Here is a 25,554-nt window from a genome sequence, read left to right as displayed (position 1 = left end):
TGCCACGCAGCTTGCGGGATCTTAGTTCCCCAACAAGGAGTTGAACCTGGGCCACAGCAGTGAAAGCGCCAAGTCCTAACTCCTGGACCACCAGGGAATTCCCATTCCATGGGGTTTTGCAGGTGTAGGCCTAAGGAATCTTTAGTGTAATGCATTCATTGAAAACATGTTTATGAAGTACTTACTATGTGATAAGTATTGTTTTGGTATAGAGATGAAAGACAAGTCCTCTAGAAACCTATAGTCCAGTGCAGTGGTTCTCAAAGTATGGTCTGTGGACCCGTGGTGGTCCCTAAGACCCTTTCAGGTCAAAACTATATTGTAAAATACAAAGGCCTTTTTAAAAAAAATTCACTGTGCTGACATTTGCACTGATGGTACAAAAGCAATGGTGATGGGTTTAAATCGGGGAACTAGTACCAAACTGTACTAGTAGTCATTGTATTCTTCACTGATATACATTCACAGTTAAAAAAAAAAAGTTTAATTTCAGTGTACTTGATCAAACAGTAAACAATTATTTTATTAAATCTCATTTCTTGAATATACATTTTTAAAATATCCTGTGTGAGGAAATGGAAATTATGCATAAGGCACTACTGCTGTATATTGAAATAAGACGATTATCTAGAGGAAAACCACTCTAGTGATTAATTAACTGAGGTACAAGCTGAACTGCTTTTTTTTTTTTTTTTAATGAAACATCTTTACTTGTAAGAGTAAACTATTGACACACTGTTATTCAGACTTGGATATTTGGAAGATATTTTCTTTAAAAATGAGCAAAGTGAGCCTGTCACTTCAAGGAAAACTGTTAGTGTTGCCAGTGATGAAATCCAAGCTTTAAATAAAAATCAGATTCTGGAAAACTTGTATTATCACTGTGACTTTGATGGCTACTTAATACTTAAAGACTTTTCTGATGATATTGATGGTGATATTAACAAATGTTACTTTTTGATATTGTTTAATGAAATGTGTCCACTGCATCACTTAGTTAATATATTTGAAATGATCAGTACATAATGTTACAAAATCATGTGTAGGTAGAAGATTGATTCAAAGTGCAAGGCAGATTGCTACATGTTTTTCTAATAAAGTCTGAAAAGTTTATTGATGTTCAGATTCCACATTACAACTAATCTTTAGGAAACTACTACTTGTCAAATTTAGTGTACTATCAAAGGAGAACATCCACAGTATCTGAAAAGGATATTAAAATATCCTTCCCTTTTCCAGTTGCATATCTGTGTGACACTGACTTTCATATACATCAATCAAGACAACATAGTGCCATAGATGAAGTATCACAGCAGATTGAAAACTCCAGTTGTCTTTTACTATCCAAACATCAAAGACATTTGCAAAAATGTAAAACAGTGCCTCTTTCTCACTAATTTTTGTTTCTGAAAATACAGTTCTTTTAAATAAAAATATTTAGGTTAATATACAATGGATTTACATTGTTATTTTAAGATGAATTGACAAATTTTTTTTTTTTTTTTTTTGGCTGTGCGGGTCCTTTGTTGCGGTGCGCAGGCTTCTCTAGTTGCAGTGCATGGGCTTAGTTGGGGTATGTGGAATCTTAGTTCCCTGACCAGAGATTGAACCCAGACCCCCTACATTGGTAGTGCAGAGTCTTAACTACTGGACCACCAGGGAAGTCCCAACAAATATTTTTATTGTGGTAAAACAAACATAAAATTTAGATTTTAACCATTTTTAACTGTACAGTTCAGTGGCATTAAGTACATTCACATTACTGTGCAACCATTATCACCATCCATCTCCAGAACTTTTTCATCATCCCAAGCTGAAACTCTGTACCTGTTAAACACTAACTTCCCATTCCCTCCTCCTCACAGTCCCTGGCTATTACCATTTTACTTTCTGTCTCCATGAATCTGACTATTCTAGATAGCTCATATAAGTGGAATCATACAGTATTTGTCTTTTTCTGACGGGCTTATTTTGCTTAGCATAATGTCCTCAAGGTTTATCCATGTTGTAGATGTGTCAGAATTGTCTTCCTTTTTTAAGGCTGAAGAGTACTCCATTATATGTACTACATTTTCTTTATCTATTCATTTATCTGTGGACACTTGGGTTGTTTAACTATTATGAATAATGCTGCTTTGAGCATGAGTGTACAAATATCTGTTCAAGTCCCTGCTTTCAGTTCTTTTGAGTATATATGTAGATTTGGAATTGTTGGACCATATGGAAATTCAATTTTTAATTTTTTGAGGAACTTCCATACTAATAAACAAATAGGTTTCATTTTTCTGTATTAGTTTCTAATACTGTAAATATCAGTATATCTAATCTACATAAACAAAAGTAATCTTGGATCCTCAGTAATTTTTATTTTTAGCAACTTTATTGGAGTATAATTGCTTTACATTGTTGTGTTAGTTGCTGCTGTATAACAAAGTGAATCAGCTATACATATACATATATCCCCATATCTCCTCCCTCTTGCGTCTCCCTCCCTCCTACCCTCCCTATCCCACCCCTCTAGGTGGTTACAAAGCACCGAGCTGATCTCCCGGTGCTATGTGCTGCTTCCCACTAGCTATCTGTTTTACATTTGTCAGTGTATATGTGTCAATGCCACTCTCTCACTTCGTCTCAGCTTACCCTTCCCCCTCCCTGTCTCCTCAAGTCCATTCTCTACATCTGCAACTTTATTCCTGTCCTGCCCCTAGGTTCCTCAGAACCACTTTTTTTTTTTAAGTTCATATATATATGTGTTAGCATACGGTATTTGTTTTTCTCTTTCTGACTTACTTCACTCTGTATGACAGACTCTAGGTCCATCCACCTCACTACAAATAACTCAATTTCGTTTCTTTTTATGGCTGAGTAATATTCCATGGTATATATGTGCCACATCTTCGTTATCCATTTATCTGTCAACAGACACTTAGGTTGCTTCCACATCCTGGCTATTGTAAATAGTGCTGCAATGAACATTGTGGTACATGACTCTTTTTGAATTATGGTTTTCTTAGGGTATATGCCCAGTAGTGGGATTGCTGGGTCATATGGTAGTTCTATTTTTAGATTTTTAAGGAACCTCCATACTGTTCACTTTACATTCCCACCAACAGTGCAAGAGGTTTCTCTTTTCTCCACACCTGCTCCAGCATGTATTGTTTGTAGATTTTTTGATGATGGCCATTCTGACCTGTGTGAGGTGATACCTCATTGTAGTTTTGATTTGCATTTCTCTAATGATTAGTGATGTTGAGCATCCTTTCATGTGTTTGTTGCAAATCTGTATATCTTCTTTGGAGAAATGTCTGTTTAGGTCTTCTGCCCATTTTTGGATTGGATTGTTTGTTTTTTTGATATTGAGCTGCATGAGCTGCTTGTATATTTTGGAGATTAATCCTTTGTCATTTGCTTCATTTGCAAATATTTTCTCCCATTCTGAGGGTTGTCTTTTCATCTTGTTTATGGTTTCTTTTGCTGTGCCAAAGCTTTTAAGTTTCATTAGGTCCCATTTGTTTGTTTTTATTTCCGTTTCTCTAGGAGGTGGGTCAAAAAGGATCTTGCTGTGATTTGTCATACAGTGTTCTGGCTATGCTTTCCTCTAAGAGTTTTATAGTGTCTGGCCTTAACATTTAGGGCTTTAATCCATTTTGAGTTTATTTTTGTATATGGTGTTAGGGAGTGTTCTAATTTCATTCTTTTATGTGTAGCTGTCCAGTTTTCCCAGCACCACTTATTGAAGACACTGTCTTTTCTCCATGGTATGTTCTTGCCTCCTTTATCAAAGATAAGGTGACCATATGTGCATGGGTTTATCTCTGGGCTTTCTATCTTGTTCCATTGATCTTTATTTCCGTTTTTGTGCAAGTACCATGCTGTCTTGATTACTATAGCTTTGTAGTATAGGCCGATGTCAGGGAGCCTGATTCCTCCAGCTCTGTTTTTCTTTCTCAAGATTCCTTTGGCTATTAGGGGTCTTTGTGTTTCCATACAAATGTGAAATTTTTTGCTCTAGTTCTGTGAAAAATGCCACTGGTAGTTTGACAGGGATTGCATTGAATCTGTGGATTGCTTTAGGTAGTATAGGCATTTTCACAATGTTAATTCTTCCAATCCAAGAACATGGTATATCTCTCCATCTGTTTGTATCATCTTTAATTTCTTTCATCAGTGTGTTATAGTTTTCTTCATCCAGGTCTTTTGTCTCTTTAGATAGGTTTATTCCTAGGTATTTTATTCTTTTTGTTGCAGTGATAACTGGGAGTGTTTCCTTAATTTCTCTTTCGGATTTTTCATTATTAGTGTACAGGAATGCAAGAGATTTCTATGCGTTAATTTTGTATCCTACTACTTTATCAAATTCATTGATTAGCTCTGCTAGTTTTCTGGTAGCATCTTTAGGATTCTCTATGTATAGTATCATGTCATCTGCAAACAGTGACAGTGTTACTTCTTCTCTTCTGATTTGGGTTCCTTTTATTTCTTTTTCTTCTCTGATTGCTGTGGCTAAAACTTCCAAAACTATGTTGAATAAATGCAGTGAGAGTGGGCAACCTTGTCTTGTTCCTGATCTTAGTGGAAATGGTTTCAGTTTTTCACCATTGAGAATGATGTTGGCTGTGGGATTGTCATATATGGCCTTTATTATGTTGAGGTAAGTTCCTTCTATGCCTACTTTCTGGAGAGTTTTTATCATAAATGGGTGCTGAATTTTTTCGAAAGCTTTTTCTGCATCTATTGAGATGATCATATGGGTTTTATCCTTCAGTTTGTTAACATGGTGTATCACATTGACTGATTTGAGTAAATTGAAGAATCCTTGCATTCGTGGGAAAAACCACACTTCATCATGGTGTGTGATCCTTTTAATGTGCTGCTGGATTCTTTTGCTAGTATTTTGTTGAGGATTTTTACATCTATGTCCATTAGTGATATTGGCCTGTAGTTTTCTTTTTTTGTAACATCTTTGTCTGATTTTGGTATCAGAGTGATGGTGGTCTCATAGAATAAGTTTGGGAATGTTCCTCCCTCTGCTATATTCTGGAAGAGTGTGAGAGGGATAGGCGTTAGCTCTTCTCTAAATGTTTGATAAAATTCACCAATGAATCCATCTGACCCTCGGCTTTTGTTTGTTGGAAGATTTTAAATCACAGTTTCACTTCCAGTGCTTGTGGTTGGTCTGTTTATATTTTCTATTTCTTGCTGGTTCAGTCTCAGACGGTTGTGCTTTTCTAAGAATTTGTCCATTTCTTCCAGGTTGTCCATTTTATTGACATATATTTGCTTGTAGTAATCTCTCATGATCCTTTTTATTTCTGCAGTGTCAGTTGTTACTTCTCATTTATCATTTCTAATTTTGTTGATTTGAGTCTTCTCCCTTTTTTTCTTAGTGAGTCTGGCTAATGGTTTATCAATTTTGTTTATCTTCTCAAAGAACCAGCTTTTAGTTTTTTGATCTTTGCTATTGTTTTCTTCATTTCATTTTCATTGATTCCTGATCAATCTTTATGATTTCTTTCCTTCTGCTAACTTTGGGGTTTTTTTGTTCTTCTTTCTCTGATTGCTTTAGGTGTAAGATTAGGTTGTTTATTTGAGATGTTTCTTGTTTCTTGAGATAGGATTGTATTGTTATAAACTTCCCTCTTAGAACAGTTTTTGCTGCATCCCTTGGGTTTTGGGTTGTCGTGTTTTCATTGTCATTTGTTTCTAGGTATGTTTTGATTTCCTCTTTGATTTCTTCAGTGATCTCTTGAGTATTTAGTAGCTTATTGTTCAGCCTCCATGTGTTTGTATTTTTTACAGTGTTTTCCCTGTAATTGATATCTAGTCTCGTAGTGTTGTGGTCGGAAAAGATACTTGATATGATTTCAGTTTTCTTAAATTTACCAAGGCTTGATTTGTGACCCAAGATATGATCTATCCTGGGGAATCTTCCATGAGCACTTGAGAAGAATGTGTATTCTGTTGTTTTTGGATGGAATGTCCTATAAATGTCAATTAAGTGCATCCTGTTTAATGTGTCATGTAAAGCTTGTGTTTCCTTATTTATTTTCATTTTGGATGATCTGGTCATCAGAGAAAGTGAGGTGTTAAACTCCCCTACTATTATTGTGTTACTGTCGATTTCCCCTTTTATGGCTGTTAGCATTTGCCTTATGTACTGAGGTGCTCCTGTGTTGGGTGCATAAATATTTACAATTGTTATGTCTTCTTCTTGGATTGATCCCTTGATCATTATGTAGTGTCCTTCTTGGTCTCTTGTCATAGTCTTTATTTTAAAGTCTATTTTGTCTGATATGAGAATTGCTACTCCAGCTTTCTTTTGATTTCCTTTTGTGTGGAATATCTTTTTCCATCCCCTCACTTTCAGTCTGTATGTGTCCCTAGGTCTGAAGTGGGTCTCTTGTAGACAGCATAAATATGGGTCTTGCTTTTGTATCCATTCAGCCAGTCTGTGTCTTTTGGTTGGAGCATTTAATCCATTTACATTTAAAGTAATTATTAATATGTATGTTCCTGTTACCGTTTTCTTAATTGTTTTGGGTTTGTTATTGTAGGTGTTTTCCTTCTCTTGTGTTTCCTGCCTAGAGAAGTTCCTTTAGCATTTATTGTAAAGCTGGTTTGGTGGTGCTGAATTATTTTAGCTTTTGCTTGTCTGTAAAGGTTTTAATTCTCCATCAAATCTGAATGAGATCCTTGCTGGGTAGAGTAATCTTGGTTGTAGTTTTTTCCCTTTCATCACTTTATATATGTCCTGCCACTCCCTTTTGGCTTGCTGAGTTTCTGCCGAAAGATAAACTGTTAACCTTATGGGGATTCCCTTGTATGCTATTTGTTGCTTTTCCCTTGCTGCTTTTAATATTTTTTCTTTGTATTTAAGTTTGATAGTTTGATTAATATGTGTCTTGGTGTGTTTCTCCTTGGGTTTATCATGTGTGGGACTCTCTGTGCTTCCTGGACTTGACTGACTATTTCCTTTCCCATATTAGGGAAGTTTTCAGCTATAATCTCTTCAAATATTTTCTCAGTCCCTTTCTTTTTCTTTTCTTCTTCTGGGAGCCCTATAATTCGAATGTTGGTGCATTTAATGTTGTCCCAGAGGTCCCTGAGACTGTCTTCAATTCTTTTCTCTCTTTTTTCTTTATTGTGCTCTGCAGTAGTTATTTCCACTATTTTATCTTCCAGGTCACTTATCCGTCCTTCTGCATCAGTTATTCTGCTATTGATTTCTTCTAGAGAATTTTTAATTTCATTTATTGTGTTGTTCATCGTTGTTTGTTTGCTCTTTAGTTCTTCTAGGTCCTTGTTAAATGTTTCTTGTATTTTCTCCATTCTATTTCCCAGATTTTGGATCATCTTTACTATCATTACTCTGAATTCTTTTTCAGGTAGACTGCCTATTTCCTCTTCATTTGTTTGGTCTGGTGGGTTTTTACCTTGCTCCTTCATCTGCTGTGTATTTCTCTGTCTTCTCATTTTGCTTAACTTACTGGGTTTGGGGTCTCCTTTTTGAAGACTGCAGGTTCATAGTTCCTGTTGTTTTTTGTGTCTGCCCCCAGTGGGTAAGTTTGCTTCAGTGGGTTGTGTAGGCTTCCTGGTGGAGGGGACTGGTGCTTGTGTTCTGGTGGATGAGGCTGGATCTTGTCTTTCTGGTGGGCAGGAATGCATCTGGTGATGTGTTTTGAGGTATCTGTGAACTTAGTATGATTTTAGGCAGCCTGTGTGCTTGTGGGCTGGTTGTGTTCCTGTCTTGCTAGTTGTTTAGCATGGGGGGGTCCAGCACTGGAGCTTGGTGGCTGTTGAGTGGAGCTGGGTCTTAGCGTTGAGACAGAGATCTCTGGAAGAGCTCTTGTCGATTGATATTATGTGGGGCCGGGAGGCCTCTGGTGGTCCAGTGTCCTGAACTTGTCTCTCCCGCCTCAGAGGCTCAGGTCTGACACCCGGCCTGAGCACCAAGCCACACGGCCAGGTACGTGGGGAGTTTCTTGCCTTTTGGGAAGTCTGAGGTCTTCTGCCAGTGTTAGGTGTTCTCTAGGAGTTCTTCCCCATGTAGATGTATTTTTGATATATTTGTGGGGAGGAAGGTAATCTCCACGTCTTACTGCTCTGCCATCTTGAAGTTCCTCCCAGATCCTCAGTAATCTTTAAGAGTGAGGGTCTTGAGACTTAAAAGTTTGAGAATCAGTGGTTTAGTGGAATGAGTGAAGTAGAGTGGTAGGTTAGGAAGTTACTACAATAGAGGAAAAGTTGGACTGGACTTTGCTCAGACAAGTATGGCCAGGGCGGTAAGGAGAATCTGTCATATGAAGAGATCTTGGAGAACCTAGAAATGTATGTGACCTTGAGAAGCTTTCGGGGAAGACACAGTAGTTAAATTCGAATATTTGAAGATCTCTCACAGAAAAGTGATTCAGCATATTTTCTGTGACCTTGGGGTGGGTGGGTGGGCACACATGGTGGTGGCAGATGCTAAGGGGAATCAATTTTAGTTCATAATAAAGGATTTTATAACAGAATAGTTCAAAGATGGAATTGACTAAAGGTGGGGAAAGCTAGCTTAGAGTTTCTAAGTGAGAGTTTCTAAGCTAGAAAATCCCTTGGAGAAGAGAGTCAGTCATTAAATGGTTAGTCGACCTAGAAGAACTCTATAGTCCCTTCTAACCCTGAAATTCTGTGATTCTTCAGGCACAGAAAGATGAAGACCAGGATTGGCACAGTGGCATCATGAGAAGTGGAGAGGATGGGACATCTTTAGAGAGAATCAGAGGGTTTTTGGAACCCTTTTTGTAAAACTTCCTCTGCCTTGGTTTGTGCTTCATGAGTATTTAGCCTCAGTTTATCTCCTGGCTTTTTTGACCCCACCACGACTTCAGCCACTTTGCTTCTCCAGTTTCCTTTACTCACCAAGTTTAGAAATTTAAGATTGCCAGTGAGCAATGCTTTGGATTAAGCCTGTTCTGGTGGAAGTAGAACGAAACTGGATATGCGCCACCAGGGAAGCCCCCCAAGTGGTTTTAGAACTATGCTCTGTTATATCCAAGGATTCTGAAAACATTCTATTCACTTAGAAATACTTAATTTAATCATTATATTAAGAAACAACACTCTTTCAAATGCATTGTTATATCAAATACTCCATAATCCACTCTTGTGATTTCACGTTAACTTGTTTCTGCATAGATCTTAGAGGAAGAAAAACCAAAACCCTGTTTATTTCATCTCTTCATATGTTTATTTGGACACTTAGAAATGTGTCATTGGTGAGGAAGGATGTAAATCTGCACTGGTCTTTCCAGATATTTGGGCTTGCACATGTCCACTCATGGTACGTTGTACAAGTGAGGTAGTACTGCAGGGGGTATACAGTGACAGGCATGGGCCAGGCCGAGTGAAGGTGCATCTGCTCAACACGAGCCCCCATCCAGGTGCACTGCTGAGATATGGGACATCTGATGTGAGAACACGTCACATGGTAGTAATACTATGGGATGCATAGTTTCAGCAGTTCTAAGTATCAGAAGGCCTTTTCTGATTTTTGTATTTGTAATAAATACTTTTAGTGATTTGTCTTCAAAATAAAAAATTCCAGCTGCATACTTCTCTTTTGATTTCCTGCAGCAGTTTGTTTGGGAGTGTGCTGAGATTGCCAGGAGGGCTGTTAACAATGTAAACACCTATCTCTGTGAATCAGGATCTTTTTTTTTTATTGAGCAAATAAAACAAAATACAAAAATAAATTAGGTATTGAGACCATAGCAGAATAAAGCTGTGCCTTTTTAATGTTAATCATACCTTAGTCAATGAGAAAAGACTCATTGTTTTCATTGTCTAGTAATATCACTTTCAACGTGTTTTATATAATTGGGTTCCAATAGGGTTCAGATTTCATTTGAAAGAAAGGATTATGCTGCTAAAACATGTTTGAGAATTGCTGTGCCTTATCATGTTGTCCTCCTGTCACTGTCCTGCTTCTGAGTCTCAAATTTCTCAAGATTCTTACAATTAGCTTAGATGATTAATGAATTTTGATTTGCCTTTGATATCAAAAAGTATATCTAGGAGGACTTCCCTGGTGGCGCAGTGGTTAAGAATCTGCCTGCCAATGCAGGAGACACGGGTTTGAGCCCTGGTCTGGGAAGGTCCCACATGCTGCGGAGCAACTAAGCCCGTGCGCCACAACTATTGAGCCTGCGCTCTAGAGCCTATGCGCCACAACTACTGAGCCCGCCTGCTGCAGCTACTGAAGCCCGTGCACCTTCAGCCTGTGCTCTGCAACAAGAGAAGCCACTGCTATGAGAAGCCTGCGCACCGCAACGAAGAGTAGCCCCTGCTCGCCACAACTAGAGAAAGCCCGCGCGCAGCAACGAAGACCCAACATAGCCAATAAATAAATAAATAAATAAATTTATATTAAAAAAATGTATATCTAGGATATCTAGCAACTTGAAGTATTGAAAATGCTTAGGAGGAATAATCATTTTTTTTCTCTTGAAATTCTTTAAATTTTGCTACTTCTGGGTCGTTTCCAAATACAGACTTAGTAAAAAGAAAACCTATTTCCTTTTGCCTTGATACTCTTGAATAATAAGAAGGGTTTTGCAGCTTTTAAAATCCTAGGAATTACAGACTGGAAACCAGTCTCTTCAGTTAAACATAAGTTTTATGAAGTTCCTTGTTTATTTGAGGGGAAATTAGTTGAAAAGGATAGAACATGGTTTGGTCAATATAATTTTGTCAAGCAACAGTTAATGACAAGTAACACTTGGGATGCAGAAATGAAGACGTGGTCTTGCCTTTGAATTTAAGAGTTAAAAAGAGAAATAGGTGAGCTGAAAATTACAGTGTAATTGGGTAAGTGCTCTCACAGAGGAATAGCATGTACTATCTTTGCAGGTAGCAGGTGGGGTAGTTGGGAAAGGAGGTGATATTTGAGGGATGTCTGGAAGTGGAAGCTAGTAGGTATTTGCCAAGGTGTTGAGGGAGCTCTTATATCTGAGGAAACAATATGAACAAAAGCCTGGAACCCTAGAGTATTTGACATTTGGGGTATCAGGGATTATAGCTCACTGTGGCTAGAGTGTAGGGCATCAGGGAGGAGGTGTGAAAAAAGAGAGGATGTTGTTGGCTTGGTGGAGCAGCAGCCGATGAATTTGGAGAGATAAGTTGGTCTACATGGTGAAGGTCCCAGTGTGTGCTGTTGAAAAGTTTAGATTTCTTATATATGCTGTGGAGACCCACAGCCGAGAAAGACTTACGTTTTAGGAAGAAAATGCTGGAATATGGATTGGAAAAGGGAGAAATTGGTTCATTTATTCAATAAACATTTACTGAGCATCTACTATGTGAAAATAACTATCCTAGGCACTTAGGATACAAAGGAGAACAACAAAAAAAGATATGTGCCCAGGTTGAGCTTACCACTTCTAGTGTAGGGAGATAGTATACCAATAAACATAGTAAATAAATCATACGGTATACTAAGAGGCATAAATGCTAAGAAAGAAGAGAAAGTAGAGTAAGGTGGTGTGAAAATGCCAGGTGGGGGGTAGTTGCAATTTAAATAAGGTGGCAGCACTACTATATATAAAATAGATAACTAATAAGGACGTACTGTATAGCACAGGGAACTCTACTCAGTACTCTGTAATGGCCTATGTGGGAAAAGAATCTAAAAAAGAGTGGAGATATGTATATGTATAACTGATTCACTTTGCTGTACACCTGAAACTAACACAACATTGTAAATCAACTATACTCCAATTAAAAAAAAGAAGAAAGTACACATACCAGATGGGAAGCTGGCCATGTTTCTTCCTCCTTGACCTATAAACAGAAAAATCAGGTTGCCTTAATAAAGTGGGACTTTATTTTATTTTTTTTGTGGTACGCAGGCCTCTCACCAGGGACTTTTTAATTTAATTTTATTTTTTTGCGGTACGCGGGCCTCTCACCGTTGTGGCCTCTCCCGTTGCGGAACACAGGCTCCGGACGCGCAGGCTCAGCGGCCATGGCTTACGGGCCCAGCCACTCCACGGCATGCGGGATCTTCCCGGACTGGGGCACGAACCCGTGTCCCCTGCATCGGCAGGCGGACTCTCAACCACTGCGCCACCAGGGAAGCCCTAAAGTGGGACTTTAGAATGGAGAGAAGGAATAGATTGGGGGAATGTATTTTTCTTTTTCCTTTTTTTGCCCTGTTTGTTGTAAAGTAAAACACAAACAGAAGCTACACAAAACAAATATATAATGTAATGAATTATTATAAGATGAACGACCTTAAACAACCACCCTGCTAAAAAAGTGAAATGTTGCCAGCCACACCAGAAACCTCTCCATTTGTCACACCCCAATCACAAGCCCTTCCCTCCCAGAGGACCTGATTTTTATGGTAATCACTTTCCTGCATTTCTTGATAGTTTCATTAACCAAGTGTATATCCCTGGATGCTCTGAGTCTTGCCAACTAACAAAAGATTCTTTGATATACCTTTTAAGTCTTTTAAAATCTACAGGTTTTCTCTCCTTCCTTTTTTTTCCCCCTTACAATTGATCAGCTGAAGAACTGGGCCGTTTGACCTTTAGGATTTCTCACAACCTGGATTTTTCTGATTACACACTCATGGTGCAGCTTGTATGACGTAGAAGTGGACAGTTGGACCCAGAGTCTTTGATCAGGCTCAGGTGCCATCTCAGTGACCACGACTATTGGCACTGGAGTCTTCTTTCATTGAGAAGCACATAATTGCTGGTTGTCTTTTTGCAAAGTTAATAGCTGTTTCTGTTCAATGCCTAGAATTGATTAGGGATTGCAAAACGGTGATATTCTAATTATATCATATCTGTTTTATCTATTAGCTGGAATATTTTTATAAAGAGACATTTCCCCTTATCTATTATTTTGTTACCAAGTGGTACAGTTCCTGTAGGAAAGGCAGGCTAGATAAATGCCTTTTCATTTATTAATCAGTTTTCAAGGTAATAAGTTGGTTCCCTGTCATCCTCAATTTTTATTACTCTATCAAGTTTTTCTCCTCAGAAAGTGAGAAAGGGAGCCCTGGCTGGCCAGTTTCAAGAATTCATGGGTGCTAGGCTGCGCCAGTGTCTTCAGACCTCATCTGCTATATTGGATTAGACAAAACCCCTCCCATTGTCAGCTCCTGTTCTAAAATTAGCTCATCATATGTTCCAGTGAACACTTGCTGGCTATTTTGGGGTTCTCCTATTTTCATATTTATCAGATACCCCTCTGCTTTTTCCTGTGTAGATGCTAATACCATACAGGTTATGTGGCTGTTGGTTTGTCCACAACTGCTTATATTTTAGGTTTGTGAGGAATATCTTATCACCAAGTTTGGTTGTAAATGTTTTCCATGGAATTTTGGTTTTGCTCTCTAGTTGCTTCGTCTGTTTTTATGTGGAGATCAGGAAGATTTAAAAAAAAAGATTGCACTGCCACCAATGCCATTTTCCCAGAAAGGGGTTGAATTGTAGAAGAATTAGAGTAGAATTGAGAATAACTAAAGTTTCTGAGTTGGAAGTTTTGGTGAATGGTAATTTCATGGATGAGGATTAAAAATAGAAGAGGAGAAAGGTAGTAAGTGGAAGATAAGATCAGTTTTTGATTTCTTAGATTTAAAATGCTTATGAGATACCCTAATAGAAAAACCTTTTTAAAAAATATGCTTCTAGAATTTGATAGAGAGAGCTAGGTGATGAAAGATGAACACTTCGAAGGTAACTGAAGCCATTATAAGTTGGAGAAATTAGTATTTTTGGTAAAAATTACAGTGTGAAAAACCAGTAGAATAGAAATCATGCAATTGAAGATGAAAGAGACACTAATAAGCATTTGTGAGTGAGTAGTTTTATGTATTTTCCATAAATATGTACAACAAATGCAGGTTTACAGAGCAGCGATCCAAAGATGACACTGTTCAAAGCTCCAGTTATATGGATGCAACAGAGTTTTTGGTTATTAGGTGAATGTAGGTGCTATATATGCTAAGTATAATATTAAGAGAATGAATTTGTAAAATCTGAGTATTTTTCCTATTAGAAAAATAGATGTTAAATGTTCATAAAAATAAAATGCTTAGGTGAAGATGTTAACTATTCATAAGCTGCAAGATTTAATATTTTAAGCAGACTATAGTATATTATCACAGGTCCTCTATTTCAAGAGTGGGTGAAAAAGTCTTCTCTCGTATGAGCTATTCCAGATACTCAGATGCTCTGACCTCAAAGGGGATTTTTTAAATAGTGTGCACATTTGAACATTCCTTTTTAAAACTTTCATTAGCATTAAATATCATCCCAAATGACTTACTTTTGACCTCTGTCTTTTCCTTTCTTCTTTTTCTTCTTCTTTCTAAAATTAGGCCAGTCTTCAGAGACCTGAGATTAAACTTGAATCACTAAAAGAAGATATTAAGGAATTCTTTAAAATATCAGGTTTGTAAGTTGCTTTTTTTTCCTTCTCTGATTCTTTAAGGCAAAATAAGGAAATACTTTATTTTGAGGGAACACTGTATCCACAGCCAATTACTCATCGAAATTTGTGTAACAGTTGCGGGATACGTTTCTATTTGGGGAGAATTAGAACTTTCAGATATTTCTGCAGAAATGCTGCAAAAATTCAGGAACACTGTGGGAATGACTGCTTTACATTAATCAGTTTTAAATACTGTTTACCTTCCTGGTCAAAATACATCCTGAATGTATTAAGAATCTCCATAGTTAAGTAACTTGACTTTTACCTTTCATTTGTGGCTTTTTTCCTTCTCTGCTTCTTTTCTCTCCTATGTTTCTTTTCTCTCCTCTTTTCTACCCTTTCAAAGAAAACAGAAGAAAATCCCAACTTTTTTAGAGCAAGCTGTTTAGCAGCCCTTGCACATGGGAACTGAGATATTAAGTGGTTTACTTGCCCGTATAAGTTCAAGTAGTTAGCAGCCAAGCGAACTGATCTGACTGACGGTGCCTCATAATAATCTACTTCTCTTGTTTAGGAGTTTAATGACTAGTTAATTGTCACGAATTACTTGTAATCTTTGTCAAGTGCCTGGCTGTTTCTTGCCCTTCCCTTGGCACATTTCTCATAGCTCTGGTAGTGCGATAGCCCAAGATTTTGGCATTCATTGAGTACCTTAACAGTGGAAGAAGGAAATATTCTTCTCATCTTAAGAAAATGGTGCCATAGTTTTATAATAATAAATCATGTTGATGACTTTGCTACTTAGTGTTAGCCAAGGGATATTGGTAAATATATAAGAAATAATTCCTTAGTATAACACTTTACACAGCAACTGGAAGTTGATAAAGTTCTTTCACAAATGAATGTAATGTTAAAGTTTTTGTGAGATAAATTTAATTATAATGTATGTTTATTTTTAAAACTAATATGTTTGTATGTTTTACTCCTTTTTTTTAATAGGTTGGGAGAAGAAACTTCAGAATGCTGTGTACAGTGAACTGAATGTGTGAGTTTTTCCTACCTATTTTGAGATACTCTTATGTTTAGCTGTATTTGCTTTGTAAGTAACGAATATAGTATTGCTATGTGTACTCAGTGTTATTATTTCTCATTAGTATTTAAATGGCATTTCAAGTAAGTTAATACTATTAAAAATTACAGTCTTGCCTGAGAATTAATAGGTGGGGTTTTTTTATTGCCAACATTTTTATACTAATTCATTTATCCAGTGTAATTAGGAAATACGATATTTCTCATAAGTTAATATTTTGGATAATTTAAGCTTACCAATGTTCTTTTTATTGTTGCCATTTTGGATATTATCCTTCTGTCTTTGTAAACTGATCATTTTAAACACAATTAACTCTTTTTTTAAAAAACTGGTGTCATTATTAAGAACATTAATGTTTTTATTTATCTGGATTTGTTCTCAGAGTCTGCTGAAGTGTACAGAACTATTTGTCATTACAAAAAATATAGATCCCAAATGTTAGCTTTTGTAGTTTATTTAATGTTCCATTATTCATCTGTTATTTATTTCTAGCACTATGCCAGGCACTGGGAATATAGCATAGAACAATGAACACAATTTCTGCCTTCATGGAGTTTATAATCTAACAGAGTTCTTAAGTCTTTTTTTCTTTTTTTTTCCTGCTATCAATGTGTCTCTAGCATTCTCTAGTTTCTCACACTCCCATTTCCAATTTGCTCCTTCTAATCTGCTGTTAACTGGGAAATGAGATAACCCAGTTTACCAGAATTGTCTGTAAAACAAAGAGACTCAGATGAATGCTTGTGGGTTTGTGCTTAGACACACGTTTTTGTTTTTTAAATTTATTTATTATTTTATTTTTGGCTGCGTTGGGTCTTCGTTGCTGCACGTGGGCTTTCTCTAGTTGTGGTGATCGGGGGGCTACTCTTCGTTGTGGTGCGCGGACTTCTCATGGCAGTGGCTTCTCTTGTCGCAGAGCACAGGCTCTAGGTGCGTGGGCTTCAGTAGTTGCAGCACATGGGCTCAGTAGTTGTGGTTCACGGGCTCTAGGGTGCAGGCTCAGTAGCTGTGGTGCACGGGCTTAGTTGCTCCACGGCATGTGGGATCTTCCTGGACCAGGGCTTGAGCCCGTGTCCCCTGCATTGGCAGGCAGATTCTCAACCACTGTGCCACCAGGGAAGCCTGACACACATTTTTAAAATTAGTATTTGCTTCTTTGGTTATTGCTATCTTCTGAGTTGGTTTTTGACCTCTTAAATAACATCACATATAAAATGCTATCTGTTAACTAAAGTTGATTGTGATCATGCCTTTGGTTCTAGTCACCAAAGGAAAAGACATTTATCATGACAAATAAGGTTTCAAAATTCCCCAAATGTAGTAGAAATACCACGGGTTGATTAGACTAATATGGACATGGTGATTTATCTCTCTGCCTGTTAAAGCTTGTAACTTCAGTGTCTTTGTCTCTGATATGGGCAGAATAAAAGCATCTGCTGTGTATATTTCCAAATATTAGATTTTCATCTGAGGAGATATTACTGATTGCTATTTTTGCAGCATAATGCATTCCTGAAAATTGTTCTATGAGACAGAGTGCCTTTTTACTTGCTGGCAGGGACAGTATTTCATTCATTGTCATATCTTTGATATCCTACATAATAGACGTTAAATAAATATTTTATTTTGAATAACTTGTTGAGATATTTGAAGGAGCCCAATAATACTACCTTTTTACTCACTTGGGTTCTGAACGAATTGAGAAAATAAAATAAAATATAAAGGCAAATGGGGGATCAAAATTATACTTTTATTTGTGGTAAAGACTGGGTAGGAGGACATAGCTTAGTGCAAGAGCAAAATAAGCTGTTTAACTGAACTCTAGGCTTAAATAGACTTAACCTTCTAGTTAAATAGCGTTGGTGAGTGTGTCCAGCTTAGTCTTCCAAAATACAAAAGTTGGAGAAGGCGTTAAACCTCTTCTGTGGTGTAATGAGTAAAGCCCTGGAGAGAGGCCAAGAATGTTACGGTGAGGGAGCTCTTTTCATGTGGAAGGGCACATCTGGAGTGGGAAGAAGTGTTTCCTAACATAAGTCAGAAGAATAAAGTGGACTTAGCATATTCTGTTGCATTTTTCATTGGCAAAAACCACGATGGATAAGTAAAGAAAGCAAAAGTGAAGTAGAAATATTTATTGTTAAGTAATTGGAACTGAAAAAAAAATCCATACTCTCATTACTAATAGACGTGTGGACATGTGAGCTCTACAGATCATACATGGAATTTGCTCATGTCATTTTAATTATTTTAGTAAACATTCCAAATATTTTAGTCAGATTTTTTTTTTTTTTTTTTTTTTTTTTTTTGCGGTACGCGGGCCTCTCACTGCTGCGGCCTCTCCCGTTGCGGAGCACAGGCTCTGGACGCGCAGGCTCAGCGGCCATGGCTCACGGGCCCAGCTGCTCCGCGGCATGTGGGATCTTCCCGGACCGGGGCACGAACCCGTGTCCCCTGCATCGGCAGGCGGACTCTCAACCACTGCGCCACCAGGGAAGCCCTAGTCAGATTTTTATTTAACAAATATAGCAGAAAATTTTCTGTATTCTGTTATTACATGAAACTTGTAACTCTAGCCCAGGTTAGTTCTTCCCACTTCAAAACTGCCTACTTTGTTTAACTATTATTGTGTTAATAACTACTTAATATTATGTTGATGATAATTTACATTGATTGAATGCTTATTTTATGTCCAGCACTGTGGTAAGCACTTTTAGGTATTACCTTGTATTAGGTAGTCTTTATAACCACCCTATGAAGTAGAATTTATAATTATCATCATTTTATAGAAGAGAAAAATGAGTCTTAGACCACTTAAGTAACTTGCTGAAGATCATATAGCTTGTAAATGGCAGTGCTAGGGTTTCACCTCTAGCTGTCTGATTCTAAAGCCATACATTTTACTACATTTCACATATACAGTACATCCCCTACATATGAACCTTCAGGCTGAGAACTTTCAAAGATGTGAACGTGCCTTCGCATGTCCAATTACGTAAATTAGTTCACGTGTCTGGCGTACATTGTCACGTGCACGCATCCTCTACAAGTGGTTGTAGGTTTGTGTACTTTACTGTACAGTACTGTATAGAGTACAGTAGTAGAGTATCTTTATTTCAAGCTCGATCTGCAAAAGGACAACTTCATTGAACTCCTTGCTGTGCAACAAGAGGAGCTTTCTAATGAAGACCTGATGGAATTGGAGGCCCAGGGAAAGGACGAAGAGAGACAAGAGGAAGAAGAGATAACTGAAAAGCCGAAGAGATTCACGACATAGGAAATGGCAAGAGGATTTTCTTTGTTTGTGAGGCACAGGACCCGAACGTAGAATAGTAGACGAAGGTTGCAGCAGCCATTCAGAATGCAATCCAGTGCTACCGTGTCATCTTCGATGAGAAAAAAAGAGCTACTACCCAGACATCACTGGATCGGTTTTTCAAGAGAGTAGATAGAACTGAATCCAGCAAGGAACCAGAACCTGTGCCGTCAGTGTCAGGCGTGAGTGAAATTGCAGCTTGCCCTCCGTCTCCTATTGCTGAGATGCTTCAGCTCTACCATCTCCCATCTCCTCTCCCTCCTCCAGTCAGTAACTCTTCTTGCCTGTTCACTCGATGCCAGACCCTGTATGCCAGCTGTTGTTCTGTACTACTGTACTTTTCAAGGTGCTATACTGTTAAGATTTAAAATGTTTTCTTTACTTTTTGTGTTTGTTTTTTATGTATTATTTGTATGAAAAGTATTATAAACCTATTACAGTTTGGAACTATATAGCTGATTGTATTAGTTGGGTAGCTAGGCTAACTTTGTTGTTCTTACGAACAAATTGGACTTACGAATGCACTCTCAGAACGGAACTCGTTCGTATGTAGGGGACTTACTGTATTTACATCTTGTTTCTTACCTAGATTAAAAGTGTTCTGAAACAAGAATTATGTCTTACATTTCTATGAGTATCTCCTATAGCATCAAATAAATGACGTTGAGTCAGCAAGTAGTTACTGAGCCAACCACCAATGCTGGCGCAAAATAAATATTTGTTGAATTGAGGACAATTAGTATAACTGTTAATCCTAAACTACTGTAAAGATTTCGAAAATGTACCGATTACTTTGTGTCCTATTCTTTACTGTATTTTGTGTAGAGCAGTTTATAAAGAATTAGAAGACCTATTGTTTTCCCTTAAGGAATATAAATTAAAGAAATATATAAACCTTTTTAAACCTCCTATATATGTATATATTATAAAAAAACATGTACTGTAGTCTACTGCTATAGTAGATATATGCAAGTGTCTACCATACCTTGGAGAGGTATAAATGCTGAACTACAGTGGGCCCAAAATGGAAAGATTTTAGATAATGAGTACCTTACACTAGACCACAAGATTGGGTAAGTCTTTATAGACATTCACGGTGTTCTCTGGAAGAGTCCTCAGGTGGTAGACCTGGACACCTCCGAAGTGTCCTAATCATAGCTCTTCTTTGCCCTCTTAGTTGTTTGTTTGTTTGTTTTTTATCTTTATTGGAGTATAATTGCTTCACAATACTGTGTTAGTTTCTGTTGTACACCAAAGTGAATCAGCCATGTGCATACACATGTCCCCATATCCTCTCCCTCTTGAGCCTCCCTCCCACCCTCCCTATCCTACCCCTCTAGGTGGTCACAAAGCACTGAGCTGATCTCCCTGTGCTATGTGGCTGCTTCCCACTAGCTAACTATTTTACATTAGGTAGTGTATATGTGTCAGTGCTACTCTCATTTCACCACAGCTTCCCCCTCCCACCCCGTGTCCTCAAGTCCATTTTCTATGTCTACCTCTTTATTCCTGCCCTGCAACTGGGTTCATCAGTACCATTTTTTTTTTTTTTTTTTTAGATTCCATACATATGTGTTAGCACACGGTATTTGTTTTTCTCTTTCTGACTTACTTCACTCTGTATGACGGTCTCTAGGTCCATCCACCTCACTACAAATAACTCAATTTCATTTCTTTTTATGCCTGAGTAATGGTCTATTGTATACATGTGCCACATCCTCTCCATCCATTCATCCGATGATGGACACAAAGGCTGCTTCCATGTCCTGGATACTGCAAATAGAGCTGCAGTGAACACTGTGGTACACTCTTTCCGAACTATGGTTTTCTCAGGGTATATGCCCAGTAGTGGGATTGCTGGGTCATATGGTAGTTCTGTTTTAGGTTTTTTAGGGAACCTCCATACTGTTTTCCATAGTGGTTGTAACAATTTACATTCCCACCAACAGTGCAAGAGGGTTCCCTTTTCACCACAACCCTTCCAGCATTTATTGTTTCTAGATTTTTTGATGATGGCCATTCTGACCATTATGAGGTGATACCTCATTGTGCTTTTGATTTGCGTTTCTCTAATAATTAATGATGTTGAGCATCTTTTCATGTGCCTCTTGGCCATCTGTATGTCTTCCTTGGTGAGTCTAGTTAGGTCTTCCACCCATTTTTTAATTGGAATCTTTGTTTTTTTGACATTGAGCTCCATGAGCTGTTTGTATATTTTGTAGATTAATCCTTGGTCTGTTGTTTCATTTGCAACTATTTTCTCCCATTCTGAGGGTTGTCTTTTTGTCTTACTTATGGTTTCCTTTGTTGTGCAAAAGATTTTAAGTTCAATTAAGTCCCATTTGTTTATTTCTGTTTTTATTTCTGTTACTCTAGGAGGTGGGTCAAAAAAGGTCTTGTTGTGGTTTATGTCAAAGTGTGTTTTTCCTATGTTTTCCTCTAAGAGTTTTATAGTGTCTGGTCTTAAATTTAGGTCTTTAATCCATTATGAGTTTATTTTTGTGTATGGTGTTAGGTAGTGTTCTAATATCATTCTTTACGTGTAGTGGTTTAGTTTTCCCAGCACCACTTATTGAAGTGGCTGTCTTTTCTCCATTGTATGTTCTTGCCTCTTTCTCGTAAATTAGGTGACCATATGTGCGTGGGTTTATCTCTGGGCATTCTATCCTGGACCATTGATCTATATTTCTGTTTTTGTTCCAGTACCATACTGTCTTGACTACTGTAGCTTTGTGGTATTGTTTAAAGTCAGGGAGCCTGATTCCTCCAACTCTGTTTTTCTTTCTCAAGATTGCTTTGGCTCTTCAGGGTCTTCTGTGTTTCCATATGAATTGTAAAATTTTTTGTTCTAATTCTGTGAAGAATGCCATTGGTAGTTTGATAGGGATTGCACTGAATCTGTAGATTGCTTTGGGTAGTATAGTCATTTTCAGAATATTGATTCTTCCAATCCAAGAGCATAGTATATTGCTCCATCTGTTTATGTCATCTTTGATTTCTTTCATCGGTGTTTTATAGTTTTCTGAGTATAGGTCTTTTGCCTCCTTAGGTAGGTTTATTCCTAGGTATTTTATTCTTTGTGCTGCGATGGTAAATGGGATCGTTTCCTTAATTTCTTGTTCTGATTTTTCATCGTTGGTGTATAGTAATGCAAGAGATTTCTGTGCATTAATTTTGTATCCTGCAACCTTACCGAATTCATTGGTTAGTTCTTGTAGTTTTGTGGTGGCATCCTTAGGATTTTCTCTATATTGTATCATGTCACCTGCAAAGAGTGACAGTTTTACTTCTTTTCCAATTTGTATTCCTTTTATTTCTTTTTTTTCTCTGGTTGCCATGGCCAGGAAATCCAAAACTATGTTGAATAAGAGTGGCGAGAGTGGACATCCTTGTCTTGTTCCTGATCTTAGTAGAAATGGCTTCAGTTTTTCACCATTGAGAACGATGTTGGCTGTGGGTTTGCCATATATGGCCTTTACTATGTTGAGGTAGGTTCCCTCTGTGTTCATTTTCTGGAGAGTTTTTATCAAATGGGTGTTGAATTTTGTCAAAAGCTTTTTCTTCATCTATTGAGATGATCATACGGTTTTTATTCCTAAATTTGTTAATGTGGTGTATCACATTGATTGATTTGCGTATACTGAAGAATCCTTGCATCCCTGGGATAAATCCCACTTGATCACGGTGCATGAACTGTTTAAAGTGTTGTTGGATTCTGTTTGCTAATATTTTGTTGCGAATTTTTGCGTCCATGTTCATCAGTGATATTGGCCTGTAATTTTCTTGTTTTGTGATGTCTTTCTATGGTTTTGATATCAGGGTGATGGTGGCCTCGTAAAATGAGCTTGGGAGTGTTCCTTCCTCTGCAATTTTTTGGAAGATTTTGAGAAGGATCAGTGTTAGCTCTTCTCTAAATGTTTGATAGAATTTGCCTGTGAAGCCTTCTGGTCCTGGACTTTTGTTTGTTGGAAGATTTTTAATTACAGTTTCAATTTCATTACTTGTGATAGGTATGTATATATTTCCTAATTCTTCCTGGTTCAGTTATGGAAAATTGTACCTTTCCAAGAATCTGTCCATTTCCTCGTGGTTGTGCATGTTTTTGGCATATAGTTGTTTGTAGTAGCCTCTTACAATCCTTTATGTTTCTGCCGTGTCAGTTGTGATTTCTCCTTTTTCCTTTCTAATTTTATTGATTTGCGTCCTCTCCCTTTTATTCTTGATGAGTCTGGCTAAGGGTTTATCAATTTTTATCTTCTCAAAGAACAAGCTTTTAGTGTTATTGATCTTTCCTATTGTTTTCTTCGTTTCTATTTCATTTATTTCTTCTCTGACCTTTATGATTTCTTTCCTTCTACTGACTTTCGGTTTTCTTTGTTCTTCTTTCTCTAGTTGTTTTAAGTGTAGTGTTAGATTGTTTACTTGGGATTTTTCTTATTTCTTGAGGTGAGATTGAATTGCTATAAACTTCCCTCATAGAACTGCTTTTGCTATGTCCCATAGGTTTTGGGTCATCGTATTTTTATTGTCGTTTGTTTCTATATATTTTAAATTTTCTTCTTTCATTTCTTCAGTGATCTCTTGGTTATTTAGTAGTGCACTGTTTAACCTCCATGTGTTTGTGCTTTTTACAGTTTTTTTTTCCTGTAATTGATTTCCAATCTCATAGCATTGTGGTCAGAAAAGATGCTGGATACGATTTCAATTTCCTTAAATTTTCCAAGGCTTGATTTGTGACCCAAGATGTGATCTATCCTGGAGAATGTTCCATGTGCACTTGAGAAGAAAATGTATTCTGCCACTTTTGGGTGGGATGGTCTATAAATACCAATTAAATCTATGTGGTCTATTGTGTCATTTAAAGCTTGTGTTTCCTTATTTATTTTCTGTTTGGGTGATCTGTCCATTGGTGTAAGTGGGATGTTAAGGTCCCCTGCTATTATTGTGTTACTGTCGATTTCTCCTTTCATGGTTGTTAGCATTTGCCTTATGCATTGAGGTGCTCCTCAATGTTTATTGGGTGCATAAACATTTATAATTGTTATATCTTCTTCTTGGATTGATCCTTTGATCATTATGTAGTGTCCCTCCTTATCTCTTGTAACAATCTTTACTTTAAAGTCTACTTTATCTGATAGGAGTATTGCTACTCCAGCTTTCTTTTGATTTCCATTTTCATGGAATATCTTTTTCCATCCCTTCACTTTCACTCTGTACGTGTCCCTAGATCTGAAGTGGGTCTCTTGTAGGCAGCATATATATGGGTCTTGTTTTCATATCCATTCAGTCAGTCTGTGTCTTTTGGTTGTAGCATTTAATCCATTTACATTCAAGGTTATTATCGATATGTATGTTCCTATTACCATTTTCTTAATTGTTTTGGGTTTGTTTGTTATTTTGGGGGGGGTTTGTTTTTGTGGATCTTTACTTCTCTTGTGTTTCCCGCCTAGAGAAGTTTCTTTAGCATTTGTTGTAAAGTTGGTTTGATGGTGCTGAATTCTCTTAGCTTTTGCTTGTCTGAAAAGCTTTTGACTTCCCCATCCAATCTGAATGTGATCTTTGCTGGCTAGAGTAATCTTGGTTGTAGGTTTTTCTCTTTCATCACTTTAAGTGTACCCTGTCACTCCCTTCTGTCTTGCAGAGTTCCCGCTGAAAAATCAGCTGATAACTTTATGGCGATTCCTTTGTATGTTATATTTTGTTTTGCCCTTGCTGCTTTTAATAGTTTTTCTTTGAATTTAATTTTTGTTAGTTTCATTAATATGTGTCTTGGTGTGTTTTTCCTAGGGTTTATCCTGAATGGGACTCTCTGTGCTTCCTGGACTTGGGTAACTATTTTGTTTCCCACGTTAGGGAAGTTTTTGACTCTAATCTCTTCAAATATTTTCTCAGTCCCTTTCTTTTTCTCTTCTTCTTCTGGGACCCCTACATTCAAATGTTGGTGTGTTTAGTGTTGTCCCAGAGGTCTCTGAGATTATCTTCAATTCTTTTCATTCTTTTTTCTTTATTCTGCTCCTCAGCAGTTATTTTCACCGTTTTGTCTTCCAGCTTACTTATTCGTTCTTTGCCTCAGTTATTTTGTTATTGATTCATTCTAGGGTATTTTTCATTTTAGTTTTTGTGTTGTTCATCTCTATTTGTTCTTTAGTCCTTCTAGATCTTTGTTTAACATTTTTTGTATCTTGTCAATCCGTGCCTCCATTCTATTTCTGAGATTGTGATTCATTTTTTAAAAATTTTATTTAAAATTTTTTTTAACATCTTTATTGGAGTATAATTGCTTTACAGTGGTTAGTTTCTGCTTTATAGCAAAGTGAATCGGCTATACATATACATATATCCCCATATCTCCTCTCTCTTGCATCTCCCTCCCACCCTCCCTATCCCACCCCTCTAGGTGGTCACAGAGCACTGAGCTGATCTCCCTGAGCTATGCAGCTGCTTCCCACTAGCTATCTATTTTACATTTGGTAGTATATGTAAGTCCATGCTACTCTCTCACTTCGTCCCAGCTTAGCCTTCCCCCTCTGTGTCTCCTCAAGTCTGTTCTCTGTGTCCCCCTCTGTGTCTCCTCAAGTCTGTTCTCTATGTCTGCATCTTTATTCCTGTCCTACCCCTAGGTTCTTCAGAACCATTTTTTTTGTTTTGTTTTGTTTTTATATTACATATATATGTGTAAGCATATGGTATTTTTTTTTCTCTTTCCGACCCACTCAACTCTGTA

General features: G+C 37.4%; 1 protein-coding gene across 2 annotated transcripts in view; it reads left to right on the top strand.

The window, feature by feature from the left end:
* Window positions 1–25,554, top strand: part of TBC1D19 (TBC1 domain family member 19) — a 156,222-nt gene that overhangs the window by 17,444 nt on the left and 113,224 nt on the right. For both annotated transcript variants that reach the window (XM_029235523.1, XM_029235522.1), the window contains exons 2-3: window positions 14,375–14,447; window positions 15,427–15,472. In XM_029235523.1, the coding sequence (XP_029091356.1) occupies window positions 14,375–14,447; window positions 15,427–15,472 (119 nt within the window). The remainder of the gene's footprint in view (window positions 1–14,374; window positions 14,448–15,426; window positions 15,473–25,554) is intronic.

The sequence above is a fragment of the Monodon monoceros genome, unplaced genomic scaffold (genome assembly GCF_005190385.1).
Source record: "Monodon monoceros isolate NGI ecotype Baffin Bay Population unplaced genomic scaffold, NGI_Narwhal_1 Super_Scaffold_20, whole genome shotgun sequence".
In the NCBI taxonomy this organism is placed as follows: Eukaryota; Metazoa; Chordata; class Mammalia; order Artiodactyla; family Monodontidae; genus Monodon; species Monodon monoceros.
The sequence above is the reverse complement of the archived record's forward strand: the minus strand, read 5'-3'. Positions and strand labels throughout refer to the sequence as shown.